At 41.8% G+C, this 23033-nt stretch overlaps 1 protein-coding gene across 1 annotated transcript in view; it reads left to right on the forward strand.

Annotated features, from left to right (window-relative positions):
* LOC140647455 (uncharacterized) overlaps window positions 1-23033 on the forward strand; it is a 234683-nt gene that overhangs the window by 133848 nt on the left and 77802 nt on the right. The window contains exon 2 of the mRNA XM_072852109.1: window positions 18742-18855. Within this exon, the coding sequence (XP_072708210.1) occupies window positions 18742-18855 (114 nt within the window). The remainder of the gene's footprint in view (window positions 1-18741; window positions 18856-23033) is intronic.

Below are 23033 nucleotides of genomic sequence, written 5' to 3' on the forward strand. Positions count from 1 at the left end.
TTCATTGTTGCCTCAATGTACAGCTTTATGTAGACCAATGACTTTGCACTCCATAAGAGTACAGTCTGATAGAGAAGTTAGAAGGGAGGGCTCCTGATAACTTGTATGGCTGCCAGACAAGACCTATCTAGTGTTTTCTACCCAAAGCATTTCACAAAAGTACTGCTCTACTTTCTTTACAGAGAGGGGGTGATAAAACATACAAGCTGAGTGGCTCTGGGGTTGGACAGCAAGTTAATGGCAGATTGAAAAGAGAAAATCTTGTTTTCTGATACCCTGGGTAGTTGCTGGTCTGCTGGGCTTGGCACACCAACCTTCTTCTCTTTCCTTATGTCCTACAGCACGTTGCTCTGTAGCCTCCAGACGGCAGCGTTCCACGGCGGTGGGTGGTAATGGAGGCTCCACTGCAGTACAGGCTTTTTTCTAATTTCTTTCAAGATCCTGGTGAAATGCATTCCCATTATTGTGGCTCCGTATCTTTAGTTCCCTCTTCTGCAGCATCTTTTGAATCTCCCTTATTCTGAGGGAAACGTTTTTGTTAAAGCCACAAATAAAACACATGCTGGGTCACTAAGCACTTGTAGGAAAAAGTGGAGACTAGCATATTACATATGGGAGGGATGACTAATGGAGGCTGTAGCATGGACAGCAGTAGATGTATGGTTGGGGGAACTACAGATGCTTGCTGGATGCAAAAGCAGTGAAAGATGATGGCTCTCTAGAAAAGCAAAAGCAATCACATAGGAGCCATTTACCAAATCGTAAGAAGCAGGATTTGTGAATTGTCATGGTTTTTAGCCTTAACACCAGTTTTAGAGCTTTGTTGGGAGGAGAGGAAGAAGCTATAAATTGAAATGAATCTGATCATCAGTCAAAATGTTTAAGTGAAGAACAATATATAGGGGTCTGCCTAAATCATCAAGAAAACGTAAGAGATTGGGTTTTCCTTTATGACTAAGGAGTTGCAACTCATAACTGCCAAATGAGAAACAGCCTATTGTTCTTCCTTGAAAACTGGAAACAGAAAGGTAACCACATGTCTTAACCTTTTTATATTCTTGGGCTATTAATGTTTAATATCATGTATTAGTTCAGCTGCCCAGCTCTCTCAGGGCTGCTGACTTTTTTAGCTTATAGAATGAGTTGATCTAATGATCAATATTGAGAAAGGTCTTATTCTTATCCTAAACAGTATGGAGGGTTCAGCATGGAAACACATACCCAGCACACACAGCTGTACAATCCTGTCTGTCTTTAGGTTAGCTGAAAAGGCCCCATTTTGTTCCAGATCAGGAGGGATCTCTGGGTGCAGCATCTTTGGGACAGTCAGTTTAAGCCCTGAAATCTGAACTCTTCACTCTGTGACTGTGTTTCTAGGCTGAGGATCTGCTTTTCAAAGAAGATATTTCCCGAATTTTCTTCTGCAGGTATTGCTAGCACCAGCAGTTCACACACGGGTGAAGTAGAGGACTTCTTGCTCCACCAGGAAGTTTGCCAGACTTCTACCTTCTTGCTTTAAATTGGGCGTTAATGCCTTGTCTCACACACACAATGAAGTCACATACCCACATGGAGAGTCTGCAGCAGTGTTTATTGATACTCACTCTAAGGAGAAAGTGGCATTGCTATTGCACATAGTACTGGGTTTTCCAGTCATGCCCACGTGTAAGCCTGTGGTCTGGGCCCCACAGAGAAGGAGCTGTCTTCCACCACCTGTTGGTGAACCAGAGAGAAGAAAGGTTATGTGTGATCTGTTAGCTGAAGTGGCATCTCCCATACATTTCAGGCATATGGGTGAATAAACTGTGACTAATATTAATTCTGTTGTGTGATATCAGAGGTCACGTAATTGCACTGACAGCATTGTGAGTGAAGGTATGTGCGTCAAGTTATCTCAGTTATGTGTTGTAAAGCATCAAGGGTGAGCCACGTGTAGTACTGATTATTAACTGTGGTATTACCTGTATACCAGGATTGTGAATGCTAATGAACCTTCTTGTTGATCACGATAGAATTGATGTCTGATAAGAATCTGGATCAGGTTTCTTCTTTATCCATGCTACAAGAAGTTTTGGTCAGGAGAATGAAAACCTGGCTGTTAAAGCTAATGAGACGTCCAGAAGCATATCTGGAAAAGTTTCCTGAAGGACTATGTGAAGGCAACATTCATGAGAGTAGCAAAGTAGGATGAGATGAAAGAATTTAAAGGAGGAGATATCTTGTTACCTACTACAGAGAGAACTGACTCATGTCTTCTGACTGATGTGGCACATGGCACAAATGTCACAGAACAATAAAATGTGCCAGAAATGCAGGACAAGACCTTCTCTGAGAGGCTGGCCGTGGACCTGTCTGACTTGCTTGGATGTTGCTAGTGTTTGCCAAGAAACTGTGAGGTGGTTGGCAAATACAGGATACCATGAAGGGGGAACAGTAGCAGATGAAAAAATTGTTTGCCTTTGTGAAGTGACCAAAGACTTGTGAGGAAACCAAAGCAAGGGAATACTGCCAGGAATACTTGAAAAGTAGGTATTTGGTGTTCATTGGTATTGACACATAAAAACAAAGATACTGGTTTTGGGGTTTTCCACCATCAGGTAGTACTTCTTTCCCCTGCCTTCCCATCTTTTTAATATTAATTTTTTTTCTTCTTTTATATCCACACTTAGTATTTACAAAAGGGAAAGCGGTATCTGCTTAGAGTGGCTAGGGAAGCTGTTTGCATTTTCCTACATTCCTGATGTTAGTTAATATTTAGAGGAGTCATTCTTGAGGCTGTAGAGGAGCCTATATTTGAACATACAGCTTTCTGCCAAATACATCTGGCAGAAAGGTTACCGATACGTTTGGGTTTGGATGCAAGAACCTGCCTGAGGCTGAAATGTTGACATTTAGTATTTTTGCATGTGGTGTGCTTGCAGCTCTGTTGTATAGTGCATACATGTTATGCCAGTAAATATTTCTTCATTCACTGTCCTGGAGACTAAAATTGTTTAGCTGTAGAACAGAGAGAATTAGCAATAGCAGTGTACTCTTCTGTTCCAAGAGTGATAAACATTTCACTGTCATTATGTTCAGCTTGGCCTATTTTGTAAATATTCTGAGCTCTCCATGTGCAGGTTGTCATCACTCTAGTAATCTAGCTTCATCTTGCAAACTTTTATCCATAAAATTAAACCGACAGGCCTTAATGGGACAAAACGTGTGAGGAAAGGGTACCAACAGACATAGCTGAAGAAATGGACCCTTAGAGAATGCTGTAGTATTCAGAATCTGAGATAATACAGTATAGTGCAGCACAAGTGTTTCACTAATAGATATCAACGTGTTATGAAATCTAAAGCACCATTCTTGGAGTACTGGGCTACGTGCTACAGAGTTGCTGGGACGTACACTGGCAACAAACATATGCTTTTCAGATGGAGTCAAACTACGTTTTGACAAACTTTAAGTATTTCAATTGTCATAGTTTTTCTTTACAATTATATGTCAGGCAACTAGTATGAAGCAGCTGTCATATTCCTGACGGGAATAAAATCTCTCCATTTGTATTCAAAGCTTACAGTGCCTGTCCTGTTACTATGAAAAGATACAAACACATCAGTCAAAAACTTCTGTTACTCTTAGTGGATTACAAAGCACCTGATCTAAATACATACCTTTTACAAGGTTAGATTTCAGCCTAATTTGAAAGATTTTAAAAATTTCAAAGCTGAGGGTTTTACTGAGGCTTAGGTTTATCCCTTACAAAAGGTACATAATTGAGGTTAAGTTTTCATGGCTAAGCTAAAGCATCAGGAAAACATCCCAACGGCTTCATAAATTGGAATAGATTTGTTGCCCGCTGAAACCAGGTGAATGATAGATTCATTCACAAATGTGATCCTACACATTTTACATTTCAAGGACCAGAATAAGAGTCTAAGTTGACTGGAACAACCATTTTACTACAAATAATTCAGCCACCTGCAATAGAGTCCAGGGACAGCACGTCTCTGTAGTGAGGCCTCATCTGTAGAGCGCTTTCCCTGAGGAAGCCCATCAGATCCCACAGGAGATGTGTTCACACTGATAAGTCGCTCCATCCTGGGCCTTGCCATTGTTAGTCCTTGATCATTTCATCTGTCCTTCTGCACAGATGGGCGAGGGACTTACTGGGGAGCTGGGCAGTCAGGATGGGAATGGTGGTGCCCACGTGCTGGATATGGATCATTAAAGTCAGCATTAGCAGATTGTGTAGGGCTCAGGTGTCTTCTTGTCAGGATATACCAAGTAAATTATATAAATAAAGAGTCATCCAAGACAATTAGCAGCCACAGAGTGAAGTGTGGTGTATGCTGGGCTATCTCCCTCTCTAGGTTACAGAGCCAAACTCTTGTAAACAAATGGGTGTAAGTGGGTCAGTTGCTTATTGGTCCTGCCAAGTCAGAAATTGTATTTTGGCTCAGTAGGAATAAATTGCTTGTGACTGCAATCATCCTTGCCACCCCTGCTGTAGTGTATTCCCTTGCATACTGATCCTTAGATGATGTAAATGAGCACAGCTCCTCTGATAGCAAAGCTTGTGCCTCTTCAGCTGTGCCGTTAGCATGGATATGCATGGATTAATGGCATCTGCATGTCTCCTGCATGGTCATTGTATACGGCAATAGGGAACAAGCATATCCTGGATTATGGAACCTTTGATATTCTTGTTTCTGAATGAAGAGGGGCTCATGTAAACCAGCTTCGGTGACTTTGTACTATTCCGTGCGCTTCTGTACGGAAAGGTTTACGGGCACAAATGCCTGGAGGCAGTTTGCATCCTTGAACAGGATAGTTACACAGAGATGGGGCTGCACATGTGGTAAGCAGCCCTGTGTGTGCTGAGGAGTGCTGGCGAGTGTGTTGTATGAAGAGCTGTGTGGAATCAGCTCAGAACCAACTCCGAACCTGAGCTGGCTCCAGGCAGAGCAACATAGCGTTTCTGCACTGCGCTCCACGCATTCGCATGTGTATTGCCATGTGAACATAAGCGTACTGCTTCCACACCTGCACCAGCTCTGCATGCAGTTAGGGCCCCATCAACACAATTTGGTGCCTGAAGTAATAAGCCATATTGGATATAAACTGCCTCAGTGGGCTCTGCGTCCTCCACACAGTCTCAATTTCCATATGCACAGGGGTCTGTTACACGCCTTTGAAGCACTAAATCTGTGTCCACATTAGATAATTGCACAAGTGCAATCATATCAGTCAACGTGCAACTATGTAACCACAGTCTGTTCAGCTTTCAAATGTGGAACAGGTCTTTAGATACGTGTATTTAGTTTTATTTTTGCTGCTGTGCTCCCTGATGTCCTGGTCAAGGCTTAGGCTGAAAGTAGAAGGCTCTTCTGTATGGGAGAGGGAAGAGGATAAAGAACAGCTGCTTCCAAGAGCCACTTTTAGAAGTCCAATTTAAAGCAAAACTTTTCCAAAGCACACTTCAGCCTTTTTCCTCTGTGAGAAGAGTGCTTTACCCCCTGTGCACCATACGTGAGCAAAATGGGTGTATTTTTTTCTGGCAGAAAGGTAGTTGTTTTCTTTGAGGTTTTTGTGTCCTGTGTGCATTTAACTGCCGTGTGGAATGATGTGAAAGGGGCTTTTTCTGGGTCTGTCTCTTGTCTCAGTCAAAGGGCTGCTAGAGTTTTAGGCTGCCTGTATTATCTTAGCAGTGATTTTATGTCACTAAATAACAAGCTATTAGCACAACCTTGCCATTGGGGTTTGTCACACTTTGTGCGTCAGTGTGTACATGTGCTTTTTTGCTAAGTCTCATCTCTCCCAGCCTATAGTTGGTCATTTAAAACAAAGTTCGCAAACAGCATAATAATGCTGGAAATCACAAAAGAGGGACATAATGGCTGCAGCTGCTATTGTAAACCTGATTTCCACAGGCTCAGCAGGGCTTGGCATATCAGAGGCAAGTTCATTAAAAGGGGTCCTGCTGTGGCAGCTGTGCCTGAGCAGTTGGATTTTTGTTGTCAGCCTCGAATAGAAGCTGGGCCATGGAAGCTCCTGACCGCCTCCTGCAATGCGCTGAGTGGCCTCGGCCCCAGTGGGAGCCTTACATGCTACAGCTTCCCTGAATTAAACGGAGAGTGTCGCTATACAAGAGGTCAGTATAAGCTCAGGCTCCAGGTGAGCACTGGGGAAGCTTTGGGGGGAGATACTCTGTGGTTTGCCCTCAAAGAGAGGACAACACAGCCCCAAAGAAAGTAGAAGAGAATGGAGGCATTCATTTAATGCCTACTCTGTGCTTCTATGAGAGAGCTGAAGCAATCCTCCTTGTAAATGAGAGGTATCCTAGGCCAGCTCAAAATTGAGAGTGTCCTCCTTATGGCTTCTTTCAAGCCTGTGATTTTCCTAATGGAGGAAGAACATAAGGTCTTGTACTCCACAAGTTTTCTGTACTTAAAGATGTTTGTTCTGAGTATACACCACTGGTGTCCACTCAGTAATTCTCCTTTTTGCATGTAAAATCCCTTGATGCCTTCTATTTGCTGTTAGGGCCAGGGCTGGGTTCAGGCTCTCAGTACCTTCAAGGAAGACACAGAGTGACCATGTAAGGACTAAGCAGTTTTCCTTTATCCTCTCCTGTCCCTCTTCTCTCATGTTATTGCCATGCACTCCACGTCATGTGAGAGAGGAGAGTCTGTGCAGTCCCAGTGTATATACATCTCCTCCCTAAATTAATATTTAAGTTGTTTGTAAGCACCTGTGACACTAAGGCTGAAAATGGAGGCTCAGATCATCTCCAATAATGTCTTGGGTTTCTGTGCAAATACGCTGTTTTATTCTTGTAGATATACTGGCTGTGCTGTGACATTGTGCATGTTGAAGAGGCAGATTTTGTTGAGACATTTTGGTAGCTGGAAGCCAGCACTCCATGGGCTTCTGTTTGTATGGATTAGGATGTGCTGGTGGCTTTCCTCTTTCCTCTTTTCTGGTCCACGTAGCTTTCAAGAAGTAATGCGGTGCATTTGTATATCAGACATACCAATGGGGGGGCCATCTAGCACTCCTTGTTAGGTGGTTTAGGCCCACAGTGTTGTAGTCTACCTCTATTTAAAAAATGAAGTTTATGCAGTTGTTTTGTGTGTCTTATAAATTTAGAGCCTTCTCTCCCCATTTCAGGCAAATTTGAAATTGTCTTAAACATAATTAAGTACTTATAAACTGGCATCAGGGAAGAGAAAATCTATCCAAATGCTGCCCATACTGTGGGAAACAAGAGGAAAACTTGGAAAGCTAACCAATCAATTAGCACATACACACTGCCCTGCCAATATGCATGCATGTATCTACAGATAAGCCACAGCATGTGGCATTTCTTGCCTAGCAGCTATGATGTGGGGGACATGTGAGGCTCAGGTTATCGCAGTAGGGGAGAAGGAACCCCAAACAGAAGGTGCAAACCTGTAGGAAGTAGGTAAGGATGTGTACATATTTAAAAGATAAATTTTTGGTGAAAATGCTATAGTGGTTCTATATCGAGGATGTGAATTACACAGCAGAACCTGTGTGTGGTTCTTATGGCCCACGTTGTGTATTACTGGGATACCTCACAACTTGTATGCATTTGTCTTGGTCACACATTTTGCCCTTCCTTGCATTGCTGGTGTAAGCATTATCCTTCTAACACATCGATACCTAGACGCCCAGTCTGTATTGTTTAAAAACATTAAAATTGCACAATTTAAATACTTTTAAAACTCTGTCCTTATGTGACTTTCTCAGGGTCTCATAGGAAGTCTTCTGTAGGGGAGGAACTGAAGCTGATTCTGCTGAGTTGCAGGGGAGCGTTTACAGATGCCAAAAGCACGGGCTGCGTTTGCCAGCACAGAGCCAAGGAGGCTGGCAGGGGTTTGCTTCGGTTGGTGGCTGAGCCCTACCAGAGCAGTCTTGCATAACAAAAACTGCCTGGTTGCCCAGTTCATGCCAGAGCCTCCTTAACGCCGTTGCTCCTCATGCAGAAAATGAACAACAGTTACCCAACGCTGCTAGTGATACATCCTCCTGCCTGCAGGTAGCAAGCTGGAATAAAGGCATCGCTCCACTCCACATCTTAAGGACTACACTGTGAGGCATTGACTCATTTCCACAGAGAACTGAGTGCTCTCAGCTCTCATTAAAGTCAAGTCAACCATCACTGAATCAGACTCTTAGTCCTGGTAGTAAGAAGGCAACTTGAAGCAAGGCAGTGTATGGTGGTGGGGAAGGGAGAGGAGAGTTGTTGTATTTAATCCATAAAGTATCTTTGAACTCTCATTGAAAACACAGGTGGGGATTTTTGGAGGGAGGAGGAATGACTTTTTAGAAAGCTTTTTTTTTTTCTTCTAAAATCCTTTTTTTTTCTTGTGAGAATTTGAAAATATTTAAAGGAAACCAAACATCTTTACAAAAATATATCTATACTGAAAAGAAAAAAGAAAGTTCTGATAAAAAACTTCTACCAGCTCCTACTCACTAATCGCATTTAACATTCATTCTTAATTTAAAAATCTCATAGTTCAAATACTTTAAAAGGTTTTAAAATTTCCTCTCTGAATGTTTTTTTGTCTGACTATACTAATGTGATCAAATCAGTTCAGCGCAGCTTCAATTAAGAAGATAAATGTATGGAGACTCCCAACAAGGCTGTCTGTCAGTAGCACGGGATTATATGATCCTGCCATTTGGCTCCATGTTTGTTCTTGGTGAGGCTGATAATTTCATCACCCTCCCTGAAGCTGCGTTTCATTCTCCATAAATTCTTTAGTGCCTCTTTAAGCCTCTCGTATTGGAGTACTTTGTCTTCTGAAATGTCCTAGTTTGATCTGTCATTATGGTGGTATGTCACATTCAGTTACTGTATGTGTCTCACTAGGTGCAATGTAATGCTGGCTGCCAACATAGCCAATTGTGAGCAAGTCTTGCTCATGAGGCAGTTTGCTGAAAAACGCAGCTGAGAATACTGTTTTCAGAGTATCTGCTCTTTGAACTGTCTTGGCATCAGTGAAACACTTCATTATAGAGAGACATAATAGAACCATGGGCTGTGTCCAGGCTGGGAAACTTCTGCCCAAACTCCCCACTGTTGCTACCCTTGGTTCGGCTCTGCCGGTGATAGCAACTAAGGGGATAAATGAATAGACTGCTGGTTGCCAAAGCTTTTGGAATGACACTCACAGTTGTGGCTGCCACAACCTTCTGATCTGTTCGCGTTTGTCCTCTTCAAGCCAGTGTCCCCCTTCTGCTGTCTGAAATGGCTACTGCTGCCTTCTTATCTCATCTCCCCTAGTCCTTCTCCTCCCACATGCCTTGCTCCATGGGCCCTATGATGCTGCCAGTGCTTTTTCTCCCACTCTGTTGCTGGCTCTGGCCAGTGCTGCTGCTGGGACTAAGTGAACAAGCCCAGCAGAGCTTGTTCAGCTTGGTTTGATGCCTTGCCTGCAGTCCTAGTGTGCTTCGTCAGCTGGGAATTGGTGATGTGAACACAGCTCCGCTTGCAGCTTCCAGCACAGACATTTCATCCCGTGCCAAGCATGTCAGTGTGACACCCAAATTTAACATGCCAGTCACTGTTGCTTCCCCTGATACAGCTCAGGCAGAGAAAGCGGGAAATTGTGGCAAAAATACTCTATAATGTTCAAAGAGAGATTGATAGTGCCATTAATAAAGCTATTGCTAGCAAATAATACCTCTGTATAGAGAGAGACTAGCATTGCCCTTTACAACCATCTGTCCCTTCTTTGTCTCTCTCCCACACTATCTTTGTGCTTTTTTCTGTAACATCTATTTGAAACACTTTTGCCTTATTGGTTCCCCAGGCTTATGGAAGTTGAGTTCCCTCTCCAAAGAGAATGAATTACACCTTGCTGTAACCCTGCTGTATAGCATAAAAGGTTTGCAGTTTTAAATTTTAGCTTTCTGAGCCCACCTTTGGTAGTCTGAACCACTGTGAATGATGTACAGCTAGTCTGAATGATACAAACCATGCCTGATGTAAATCTTGCTCATGTAATCAGTCCTCTCTTTTCTGCCCAAGAGTGGCATCATAGACAGTGTCGCCACCTGAAGTGTCATCCTTAGCACCTGAAACAGCAATACATGAAGTGAAGGTGTTTGTTTGCAGGTGGTATTTGAAGTCAGGTCATACTGCTAGCTCCATCACTTCTGACACTGTATGCTAATTTCTGCCCCTCCACCCCCTCCAGCCCCATAGCTTGGGATTATATACAGTAATACCTTTGGATTCCCCTCCTCCCCAGTTTCTCAGCCTGTAGAGTGCTTTTGAAATACATCTGTGAGTGCATTTTCCCTGCAACTGTGGATGATAAAAAGAAACTATTTCTAATGGAAATGGAAAATCTTGCCTTATCATTCCCCTATCCTCTCAGGATCTGCAGCCTAAAGAGAAACATTAAATATGCAATGCTGTGAAAAAACTGGAAGAGCTACAGTTATGTAGTTCATTTCCTATTTTAAGGATGCTCTCTGCCCTTTTAACAGCTAGACGTGAGGCTGTTAATAAAGAAACAAAATCCAGGAGAAGCTGAGGTTTAGAGAAGACTAAGACCTATAATGAACTTTGGCTATACATGCCCCTGTGCTTCCTATGGATGTGTGTCTTCCTTTCCCTTCACTGTCTTCCTCCTGGAATACAAGAGTGCTTTTACTTATTAAGACTTAATTTTTTAAATATTCTTTGGCCCCGAGCACATAGAAATGGATCTGAAAGGGAAGCATGAAGCTTTGAAAAGGGCTTCCTTGAATTTCCACTACACTAGCTACCAGAGCAGCTTTTCTCAGGAACTTATTACTGAGTACAGACCTGCCTGGGAACTGAGACTTCAGGGTTTTTTAGAGTATATGCGGACCACCATGCTCAGTATTGTACATCTGGTTATGGTTTTATGTGGCTATCATTGTCATTTCTGAGTCCTTTCTATGTAAAAGAAAAACAGCAAAGTTGCTAAGTACTTGCAAGAGAGGAGAACCATTATTTGGAAAGAGTTTTGAGCAGCAGATTTTGACCCTGAAGCCATACAGTTTTAAAAATAGTCTTTCTCGAGTCTTCCAGGAGATGCAACAATAGCTGTGAGGATCAGACTCTAATGGTTTCACTTCCTGTATGTGCCTACACACCAATAAGCTACTTGTTATAACCGTAGTGATAATTCTCAAGGTCATGGGCATTTGCTGCTCTAATCTTAGTCTACTTTTGCTATCAAAGTGGGATGACAGCTGTGTGCATGTGTGCTGTGAGTGCGAACTGAATTCAAAACACACTGTACAACATCACCTGATTTTCAAGGGCAAAGCTGAAGCTAGATCCTCTCCCAGTTTTGCTTTTCACTTAGAAGGAAAAAAAAAAAAGAAAAAAGTGTGAGTGGGAGTAATCAGACAGTTGAGCTTTGTTATTGCATTATTTATTTTCATTAAAACCATAATACTAACTGCAAATAGCTTTGGAAATGTTTAATTACCTCTTTCATCAAAGGCTGTTTGACACGCAAATGAAGGAAGAACCAAAGTGATGTGAAATACAATTAACAACTGGTACAAGTAAACAGGCTTCAGGCTAGGGGGCCTTGGGTGACCTCGCCTTTTAACATCAGTATGGTCTTAGATCAGCACAGGCCTATTATGACATTACAGCTTTTTTACATTTCAATAGATTAACTTGTTCTGTTTGTTTAGGTTTTATGATTTGTTTGAGGATTGTTCTTGTTGGTATGGTTTGAGAATTATTAGGTGGAAAAACCTTGGGAGTGACAGATGTGATGGAGAGGCATATGACAAGGAGATTTTGCTGTGAGTATTTTTTTTTTTCTCTTTTAGGTGGAATGGCTGTGATTAAAGGTGGGAGAGTATCACTGAAAAATAAAGGTTTCCAAATATCCATTCACATACATTTACTTTACAGAATGCCTGACCCCTTTTCCCTTACCACCACAGATTTATTTCCTAAAAAGCTTTAGTTCCCAGGAAGGAAAGTGTTATAGAGACTCCTGCCAACATATATCCATCTGTGAATGCTGGTGTGAATATTTATATGTTTGAATCGGAACATAGGGAGGGCTGCTTGTGGCCTGGGAGTCATTCGGTCAGGAAGCAGATGGCTTCGTGGCTGCAACGAGCTCACAATGCGAGTTACTGGGACCAGTCATGAATGCTTTCTGAGCAGTACTCATGGTAAATAGTGAACATGTTGTGCAGTCTGGAGGAGAAGTATGTTTCTACAAATGAGTTTTCCGTAGGTCTGCATTTGTAAATTATACTGTTTCATTACATCGGTTGCACTGTTGATATGTAAATGGAAAGGCAACCGTGTTCTTTGAATACCTAGCCAGATGTCACAGTTAGGTCTGATGCAGCAATATAGGCAACTCCATGTGTGTAATTTTTGTTGACAACTAGGTAGTACATGCTTTAGAATTACAAGAAAATAAAAAAATTATTTTGGCCTGTACTTAATGACAACACTGCTAGATTATTCTGGCCATGTCACTAGTTGACTTGTCATGTGTTCTGGTCTCAGGACCAGAAGCTCAGTTTCCACTGAGAAACGCTGCCTTAAATGTAGGACTTGTTCTGTTCTGGCATGTCTTTGTTACCAGTTATGGCAGACTTGACTTTGCTGTTATCAAGGCTTCACTTGCAGTAAATATTTTGCATCATTTGCCTCTATTGTATGTTATGCTTTAGCCTCTCCAGGTTCGGACAGCCCCATACATATTTCTAAGATTTTTTTAGGTCCATAATATTACATAGATTAGTTATTGTTAAACTATTACTTGTATATGATTATGCTTTTGCTAAAGACTAAGCATAGCATTTTTAAATCGAATAGCAGAATAGAGAGTAGACAGAGTTCCCTTTGTTTAAATACATTTGCGGGAGCAAATCCATTCCCTCTTCTGCTGCATCAGCATTGGTGTTCCTGGATCTTAAAATGCAAGCACGTGCTTCAAATAAAATACTGCTTTCTTTGTATGGTGGTCATGAAACTCAATACATCTTTCACAAATTGAAGTTGCATAAACATAAAATTATTGTAAAGGAAGAATTGGGCTGAAGGTGGTATTTTTAGTGATTTTTGACTGCCATGATTGTATTTTCTCATATAATAATAATGATGGTGATTGGAGCTCACATCCCTTAAGCTGATCTCCATCATTCATTCATCCATATATTGAGTTTGAATGCAGATTGAGTTCTAGGTGGAGAATTATTTCACACAGCTTTTCCTCTTTTGATGTTTTATTCAGTTGAGCTAGTGGGATGCCCTGCTTCCATTTCCAAGGTTTTTCCTTCATCTTTGAATAAAGCACTGAAGAATGGTTTGATACTTTCTTTCAACCTAAAAATGTTTTCCTTAACCTTTATAATACCTGTTAAGTTTAAGATTGAGGGAACTAATGCTCCATTTGCAATATTCGATACATGGGGAGTGAAACTCTTCTCTGTTTCCTCCTGACAGACTTGGAGCCTGTATTGCTGGGGCTGGGGAATAGATGAAAAGGACATACTTGCAAGCCCACAGGCAGAGCACTGAATCAGCCTCCTCCTCCTCCTATCAATGTCATCATCACTTCTAGAAAAACAACTGCTCTTGTAGTTTTTCCCAGTGTAAAAGATTGTGTTCACGGGATCCACCCAGGATTTATGGCACTAGCTCTTCCCTTAGGATGCCTATTATGTGTCATGCACAGAAAATATCGGAATATTCTCCAAATGATTCTGGGCATACCTCAGTCCTCAAGTCCTTCAGTGAATCTTACCCCAGAGTCAAGCAGAGCAATGAACTGTATTATAGAATGTTGTGTCAAGAGTAGCCGTGTTGATATTGTCCCTCCACCCCCTGCTCAGGAGAGGGGCAAAAATTGTCACCATGAAGAAGCTCACTTGTGCTGGGGAAGAATGCCACAAAGTACTTAAGGCTTTTGTGCGTTCAAAATGTTTTGCAGATTGCAGAATCCCCCATGATAATCTGGGAAGGCCTTTGTCATTTTGATTTTGCTCTGAGGTGATTTGGCCAGGGTTACTCTGTAAAACTGTACCAGAACTGAGATTAGAAAGCTGGATACCCGAGTTCTCACCAGGTGATGTAGGAGGGACTTCAATATTTTCCTTCCAGGCAGCTGCAATGATGCCTTTGTGTTGCCCTGAGCTGGCTGCGCTAGAACAGAAAGGTTGTTTTTACTGTCAGATCCTTCCTATCAAAAAGTCCTTGGTTTATCATCTGGCAGTAGTTTGTCTGTCAAGTTCAGTTTTATGGTGTGTGTTCTCAGCTTCTCGGTCTTCTGATGACTTTAAGATATGTATCACACAGGAATTATACCTCTCTGTGGAAATTTTATATTTCTTCACTCTCCACCTATGGCTGTGATCTTGCACCATTGAGCAATCACACAGCTTTTCACACAAGGAACAGGAGCTCCTGGTGTGCACTTTTAATTATCCTGCCTGATGAAACAGGATCCCATTATTTAATGACTTTTTTTCCTCCCTTTGGTGAACTACAGTAATCCAGTATTTTATGAGGCACCCCTCTTTCTCTTTAGGAGTCCTGGATTCCTGGTCTGAAGACCTGTAATCCCACAATCATAAATGCTTTATTTTAGCAGGTTTTATATTGGTGTTTCAAGTCATTTGGCTAGTAAGCAACAATTGGTATAAAGCACTGAAGACCAGTTTCCATGGTACAATGCTGCACAATTTGCCATAGGAAGAGGTATGAGGTGACTGTACTGACTGGCAAGCGACAATGCTTTGTCAGAAAAGAGGCATAATCCTGAGGTCTGGATGCCAAACCAGACCTCCTGCATTCTAGATGTCGTATCTTACACAGCTATACATAAAAGTGACGTTGGTTAGGAATACACCAACAGTCCTTGATTGTGGCCTAGTTAGAGTGACTTTTTTTTAAGGATACAGTTTCAGACTTTCTGAATCAGTTATATACAGCATACTCCTGTCCAATCCCATGCTCAAACTTTAGTTGGTAACCATAAAGCCTATCTTTCTCAAGTAAAATAATGATTTCTTAATGCAGTCAGGAAATTATGGATTAGCACTTCAATATGCTACGCCAACCATCTGATGAATCGTGTGGTAATATTGTTCCCAAATTGCCCATTTGCTTGGAACACAAATTTAGTCACTGTGTTACCAGGGAAGACATTGCTTTTCTTCCTTTTCTTTTATTCAAGCTAAAAGTTAAGAGGAGTGTTGGGGAATTTGTTTTGCCTAAATTGATGTATTGAGTCTGGCTGGGTGGGAGATAGATAACTTCCTTCATAGCAGCCTGTATAGTGCTGTGTTTAGGATTTGTGGCTAAAACAGTGTTGATAACCCACCAGTGTTTTGGCTATCACTAAACAGTGTTTGCACAGTGTCACAGCTTTCTTTTTCCAGTTCTAACCCCTCTGCCAGTGAGTAGGCTGGGGGTTGGGAAGGGACACAGCAGGACAGCTGACTTGAATTGACTGAAGGGATATCCCATACCTTATAACATCACGCTCAGCAATAAAAGCTGAGGCAGAGCAAGAAGAAGGTGAGGGCTTTCTCTTCCAAAGTGTCCATCGCTTGGAGACTGGCTGGGCATCAGTCTGCTTGTGGGAGGTGGTGTGTGATTGCCTTTGCATTGCTTATTTATTTCTTCTTTCCTTCAGTCATTAAACTGTCTTTATCTCAACCCATGAGTTTTCTGGCTTTTGCTCTTCCTATTTTGTCCCCTCTCCCAATGAGCAGGGTGGGGTGAGTTAGAGGCTGTGTGGGTGCTTGGCTTCTGGCCAGGGTCAATCCACCACAGCCGAAAACTTTTTAAATGAAAACTTCTTAATTCTCCTCTACATGGGAAACTGCCAGCATCACTCTCCAAGATGCTCAGCCTGGCTCTCTGGTCAGGCCTGTTCCTTACCCTCCTTTTCTCATTGCAGGCCAGCCCGATGCTTGTCCTATCCCTTCATCTTTTTGATGGCAAAATCCTGTTCTGCTTCCAGTTTTGAGGAGAGCTGAATGAGCCCTCTATTTACTAGCTACAATGAAATTAGCATTTGCTGAGCTGAATTGGTTGTGAAGTCCTTGAACAAAAGTTTTTAAGGGACGGAATGTGACTTGTAGTAGTATAAAGAATAAATCATTGTTGAGTACTGTGGGGGCATGGTGGTTCCTGGTTAGCATGTTAGAAGGGCTGTAGGCTAGAACTTGATAGCAGTACTCCAGCTATATACCATCTGCATTTCTTTTAATGACAAAAATAATCACTGTTTTTCTGCACTGCTGTCAAAATGCTGAGCCAACATGCCGATCTGGGAGTGTGATCAGGAGTTCTGGTCTGGCTACATCAGCTGTGCTTTTCAGCCAATTCCAGCAGCAGATTCTGTAATATTGGTGAGGTTTGAGCCAGGAAAAGTACAGATGTTGCAGTATTTTGCAAGTACTTTGGCAGTTTGAAAGACTCAGTCCAGTCCTTGGGTCCTTTTCTGTTTGTCTTACATGACACTTGTGGCACAGAGCAGAAGCAAAAGTAGGCAATCCAGTGAAAGCAGGGATTTTCCCAATAGAAGCATCCGTACAGTTGGTCAGACCACTAATAGCCCTTAATAGTTACTTTTCTAACATTTGCACTACCAGAGGGAAAGGATATTCAGCTGCAACAGTGCATCCTTGAACTCAGGGACAGCTGGTTATAGCTGAGGTTAGGGTTCTTAGGGGTCAACAGAGATTTATTAGCATCCTCTTTGCTCACTTTTTTCTCTCAAATCTACTGACAAGCCACTTCTAGTCCTCATTGACTCTGAGATGACCTGATCCAGTTTGCTCTGACAGTCATTACAGTAGTAAACTTGGAATCCTATGTTGCTATTTCAGGGTGAGATTAATGTATAGACTTTACCTTTCAAGGAGGAGGTCAGTCAATTGGAGATGATGCCTCAGGTTGTCTTGGGTAAGTCTTACCCTACATTTGTGTTTTGGTTTTTTTTTTTATTTACTGAACATCAACAGTTATACATAGGTGGCTAAAATGCCATTTTATCAGAACTGCTTTAGCAGTGAGGCGAAGATACCAATGGAGTTGTTCCAACGTCTAGCCAAACCAGTCAGTTAACTGCATTCCACAAGCTTTACATTAACGTTGGAAAGTTTAGTGTTGTGCTTTCTTATGAGACATGCATATGGGGGGTAGATGAATGACTAGGGGGTAGCCATAAATCCACCTGTTGCTCTAGTCTTGGTGGTATTAAACCATAGAGAAAACCACCTTGACAATTTCCCTTCCTTTTCCCTTCCTTTTCACTTTATTTGTGCTGGGTCATGTTGGTATGTGGCATCAGTTTTGTAGGGAAAATCCATGAAATGTATCAGTTACTGTGACTGGCTAGAGAGGGACATATTTTTTGGATCATCCAAGGAATATAAAGACCATAGTAAAGAACGTGTGATATAAAGTGGTATTGAATGATGATGTTAATACTACGGTCATGAAAATAACATTCAAAATTCTGCTGTAACAAACCTTTCTCAAGTCAGTGCTAGAGAAAACACCTCTTGCAAAACACAAATGCCTCATTCAGACCTGACCTCCAGAAGTTACAACAAGGTGCAGTTCATAATTTCTGCTTGTGTTGCTCTGTGGAATTTGTGTGCATTGATCTTGACCTTGGATTTGCTGTTAAGCTTGAGAATGGTGAAAATATTTAGTGCACAGAAATGGAAAACTCTTTTGGCAATGCCTTTCTTCGAATGTACACATGATTTAAAAAATAAACTCAGAACTTTAAGTTTACCTGAGTTACAGGCAGAGAGATGATTCTTATAAGCCTTTTGCAAGAAACTGAGATCCAACAGGAGACCATTTACCTTACTTCTATTCATCTGTAGTACTACAATGAAAAATGGGGAAAATGCTTTTATGAAAAGACAATACTGTTTTCATTTTTGACAATTAAATTTAAAAAATCATTCAGTTTTGTCACTTGCATCAGCCTGCAACTACGCAGCTTTCTGCACCAGCATTGGTGCTGGTGATATCATACCTCTAGCTCCACCATTTATCTTGGTCTCTAGTGACTCCTCAGTGCTCTCCAGCACCTGGCCACCGAATGTTTGTACAGGGAAAAATGGACAGCTTTCCATAACTGAATGTGTGATTTCTCAATCACTCCTTCCATAAAATCACATAGTTTGGGACTCCCCTATCTCTTCTTCCCCTTGCATCCTATTTCCTAGTCTCGAGTGCCTTAGAAAATAATTTCAACACTCTTCTGTAATCCTAACATACTATTCCTTCAATTTGTCTCAAGTATTCCAATTTTTTATTCAGCACAGTCTAGAATAACTTGGGCTTAGCTTTTTTTTTTTTAATGTTATACAGAATAATGTGTCAGCACAGCACTACAAGAGAGCTCTGTAATTACTTCAGGGATCGGTGAAGGATGACCAAGCATGTTGATACGTGCACTGTGCTTCCTCTTCAGCAATAGGAGAATCAGAAAGGTGTAGATAACAGCCTGCATACTTAAAGCAACATTCACACTCAATTGAAATAGTACTGAATGTGACTTAAGATAGTGACAGGCAGAGGTACCTACTGGACTTGAAATCTATTGTACTGTTTTGTTGTATTTTCAGCAAAATTTCTCAATTTTTGCTTTTACTGTACTCTAAAATTTTGCTCTATATATTCTATGACAATTTTAGATCCTGACCTGTGCTACCTTTTTTCAGGTAAACTCCATGGAAGAGTCAGGTTCAGGACTACTTGATGCAGCTGCCAGAGGCAGGGAACAAAGTTCCTTCACGACCACCATAAGACTCAGCTACTTCTGCTCCATGTACAAGGTATACTTCCTTATGCTACCTTCTCTAACAAATAACAGCATATACATTTAAAAAAACAACAACACGACACACAACTTTCCTCTATAGAGCATATGAGGAAGAGCTAACCATTTATCAAACAGAATTCGCATCTTATTTAGCTTAATATACTATGGAAAGCCTTTCCTTGCTGCTGTGGTGGGAAGAGAGAAGCAGCAGTGACTGTTTGCTAAAGGCTTTGACACTCACTCACTTTATGCTTGGTTGGCATTGTGCATTTTAGGTTAGAGAAACCAGCAGGTTTGCCTTTGGCAAGTTTGGGAATTGCTGACATACTTGCTGTGTCTATACTGTTTTTTAAAAGGCAGCTCCAAGGTCTCAAGACTAGCTTCACTGATACAGTTCAGTGCAAGAATGACTGGAGCATGCCCAAGACAGCAGGTGCCTGAGTATGTATTAGCTCATCTGCAGGCATGCTTGCACAGGCTGTGCACATATGGGCAGGGCATGGAGCATGCAATGCCCACAACCTGTTCTGAACTTTCTCTTTCACTGTGCTAGAGGTGTAGACATGCTGCCTCTGCTTTTGTGTCAAGGACACCAGGAGAGGGTCGACAAAGGAAAAGGTCTTGGAGTAGTGTGGAGCAGCCTTCCCAGCACAGAGAGCACAGGCTGGGGTGTTTCATTTGCCCTGGTCCTGATTCTGGAAATACTGGGCTAGCTTCTTCAAGATGCCACATCTCCTCTATGCCACTCTGCCAAATCTGAGGTCAAATAACAAGAATGTCCAGTAAGCTGAAGATTCCTGTGGGGCTACTGCACATGGTGGGGAGCAGACCAAAGTGGAGCCATTTCTAGGGTGGGGGAATCATAAAGACCTGCTTTGTGTTCTCCCAAATGGAGCTGAAGCCAGAGCTTATTAACTGCAGCTGGAAAACTGATTCAGAATAGTAACATGTCCTTTAGTAAAAGCATATGATATCTGTGTTAAAACCAGGTCTCATCCTTCTCTTTTAATGTCTCCAGACTGTTGTGATTAGTTCAAAGTACATTATCCCATAGGCATTAATTTCCCTGGGTCTACATAAAGACCATTCTTTTTCAATAGTTCTAAGTGTCGTTATTACATATCCCCATGGCATTTAACCCTGCAGGCCTTCTGTTCAACTCCAGACGTTGCTTCTTGGGCCTCCCAAACTGTCCACAGTTTGCTGGTGGGTTTCACCTAGTTATACCCTTTGGGGACAACAGGACGATACACTAAGGAAGCAGGCTTAGCAAAAGAAACACTCACACAATTAAAATGTAAAATATGACAGGTCTATATTAAGCTTCAGTTTTTTGAATGCAGTCTGACTCTGGTCTTGTCCCTGGGTTTGGTTTAAATTCCCAGGAAAGAATAAGTCTCTCCATGTTGCCCTGGGGCAACAAATGGACTCCTTTTGGTGAAGAATTTCCCTTTGTTAAACAGTCTCTGTCACTGTTTGGTCATGGAGAGAACTGCTGTTTTAATTGGTATTATCTCAGTGTGAGTATTTAGGCCCTCACTGTTGGTGTGTTTTTGCAGAGTATGTCCAAAGCCAGACACATGCTGTTGGCTGAAGGCCCACTGCTTCCTTCAGCAGTTCAGGTGGGGGATTCTTGACTGTTTGATCTCATGTTTCTGGACATCCCTGCAAGTGTCTAAGTCTTTCTACCAAATGGGTGATTTAATTTCCCAAAATTTATTTCTTTTTTTTTTTTTTTCTGAAAAGGTACAGATATCATTCACAGAGACACATGAAATTCATAGTAACTGTACAAAGACATTTCCGCAACCTACTGCAGTCTGCAAATAAAATTCTTACGGTACTTAGTTGCTGGATGCTCATTTGATTCACTCACTGCTCTGCTGGGGATGTAAAGCAGCTTTGCTTTTCTCATCTAACGTTATGGTGACAGAAATGAGCCTGCTTCTGCAGACTTCTGCCCTAGAACCTCAGCCCGGTTGCCTTGTTCACCCTGCACACATCTGTATTCAGTCCTGAGACTTCAGAGATGCACCTGCAGCTTCCCCTGCCAAGGTAGGCTGCAGTTTGCTGGAAGGTACTGAGAGAACATTCTTGAATTTCCTGGGCATGAACCTTCGGGACGATACTGCAACTCTGGTAGTATGCCACCGGGTGTTGCTTGCATTCCCTCCTGTACGGTGTTTGGGTTGCTAGCAGAATGAATTACGCTTGCTTGAATTTTTAGCCGCTTGGCTTCTTTGCTGCCACCAACTTGGCTTTAAAACATTGTCAGGCTTTAAGAAAAGGGCTGTTTGTTTAGATGGGATCCATTCCTGAGACAACAGTTCAGTTATGTTGACTTTGCTGTGAAGACAGGCCTAAGGAGGTAGATTTTTCCTGTTTCCCTTAAAGTCTTTTTATACAGATACTGTCTTTCCTCTTAAGGAGGAAAACTAGAGAGACAGTGTTAAAAAGCACTTATGCTAGAAATGAAAGGTGGAGAAGAGTGATCTTAAATCGTAAATGCAAGGGTCTGTGTGGTAGACTTTGTGGTGTGGAGGAGAAGGTGAAGATACACTGGCATTCTGTCTGTGAAGATTCAGTTTCCACTGCAGATTTGATTAAACTGTAAATCTTTCTGTTGTGGTAGATGGATTCTGCAGAAAATTTCCACATTGCCTGGTGGGATAATGGATTGCTTTGAAACCACAACTTTCTTTGGAAACACAAGCCTGACTTTACTATTTTTTCTATAGCTATCAAGAGCTTAAGACATTGATTTGTCTGCTCAGGATGATTACCAGAACTAAAAGATAGCCTAAATTCTCTATGGCTCTGTCTAAACAAGAGTAGCCTGACCTAATAACATGTTTCCTCCTTTGTCTACATGCTAACTCTAGAATTACATTGTTTTTCTGTGCTTAGCCCCAAGATGTAAAAATTGCCTCCCTTCCCATGTGTTTGCTTGAGCAAAATACAACTTGACAAATCTCTTCCTTGTTTAGAAATTCTAAGAATTGAAGTTTAAATATATTTCCCAAGAGGAGGATTTCTTGTGCCTTCCTTTCTACTGTCTTTCTACCTGTCCTTTCCCTGTCCTGGTGTTTAAAAGGAGCTTATGCATTTTAATATTTTCCAAGTTGTGCAGAGCTAAAAAAAAGGGGAGGAACATGCAGCCATGGCAAACCTCAGAGCTGCTGAAGTTGTGTGGAAGGCAAACTGAGATGTAAAGCCCAGTCTCACCACCAAAGGCCCTAGGGAAGCTGGAGAACCGTGTGCGGAGAGGGCTATGGTGTTTGCTTGTGATGGAATTTGGTGATGTGCCTGTCCAGGGTGGGTCGAGGTCTCTAGGAAGCAGAGGAAAGTATTCATCTGTCTAATATTCCCATGAGGTGGAGCAGTGCTATTTCTGTTTTACAGATGACAAAGTTGAAGACAAATGGAGGTCTACACAAAGGCTAACTGTAGTCGCAGAACACCAAAAAACAGGCTCCTTTGTCTGGAGGAGCCTCTCTGTTTCCATAAGCTATAGGAAAACCAAAGATTTGCTTAATTATAGCCAACCTTTTGTGAAGAGTGACTTTTGTGAAGAGTGACTTTTTCTAAGTCATGCAGAAATGATTAAATAGTACCTTGGAGCAAGGAATGTCTCCCACTTCTTACACTTGCCAGGCTAGCATGCTGGCCACTTGACCATCTTTCCTGACTATTGTTCAGCTGCATGTAACCATTAAATAAAGTTTTCCTGTGGATATTTATGTAGCGTGCCTGTGGTACTTCAACAGAAGCAAATGGCATTAAAGTCTCTCTCAAATCACTCTGTTACCACTGATCCAGACTTCTTTAGATAGTAGCTGATAAAGTTCAAAACTTTAATTTCTAACAATAAACAGGAACTGGAAGCCTAGGGAGTTAATAGGGCTTTTTCATCTCAGCCTAACTCTCTGATCTAATTTCAGATAGCAGGAAATATGCCAATGTTAGCCGCTAATTAGAGTTACTCTTTGGAGATTATTTGTAGCAGACCTCCAAGCTTCTTGTAACAAAAATGCATTGACAGTCCTGCCAGCACAAATATGTTAGATGTTTGTAGTGTAGACGCCATTTGAATTATGCAATGAGTTGTTACAAAGAGCTTTAAAATATATCAGTGTCATGGTTTAACCCTAGCCAGCAATTAAGCACCATGCAGACGCTCGCTCACTCCCC

The sequence above is a fragment of the Ciconia boyciana genome, chromosome 1 (assembly GCF_034638445.1).
Source record: "Ciconia boyciana chromosome 1, ASM3463844v1, whole genome shotgun sequence".
NCBI classification, from domain to species: Eukaryota; Metazoa; Chordata; class Aves; order Ciconiiformes; family Ciconiidae; genus Ciconia; species Ciconia boyciana.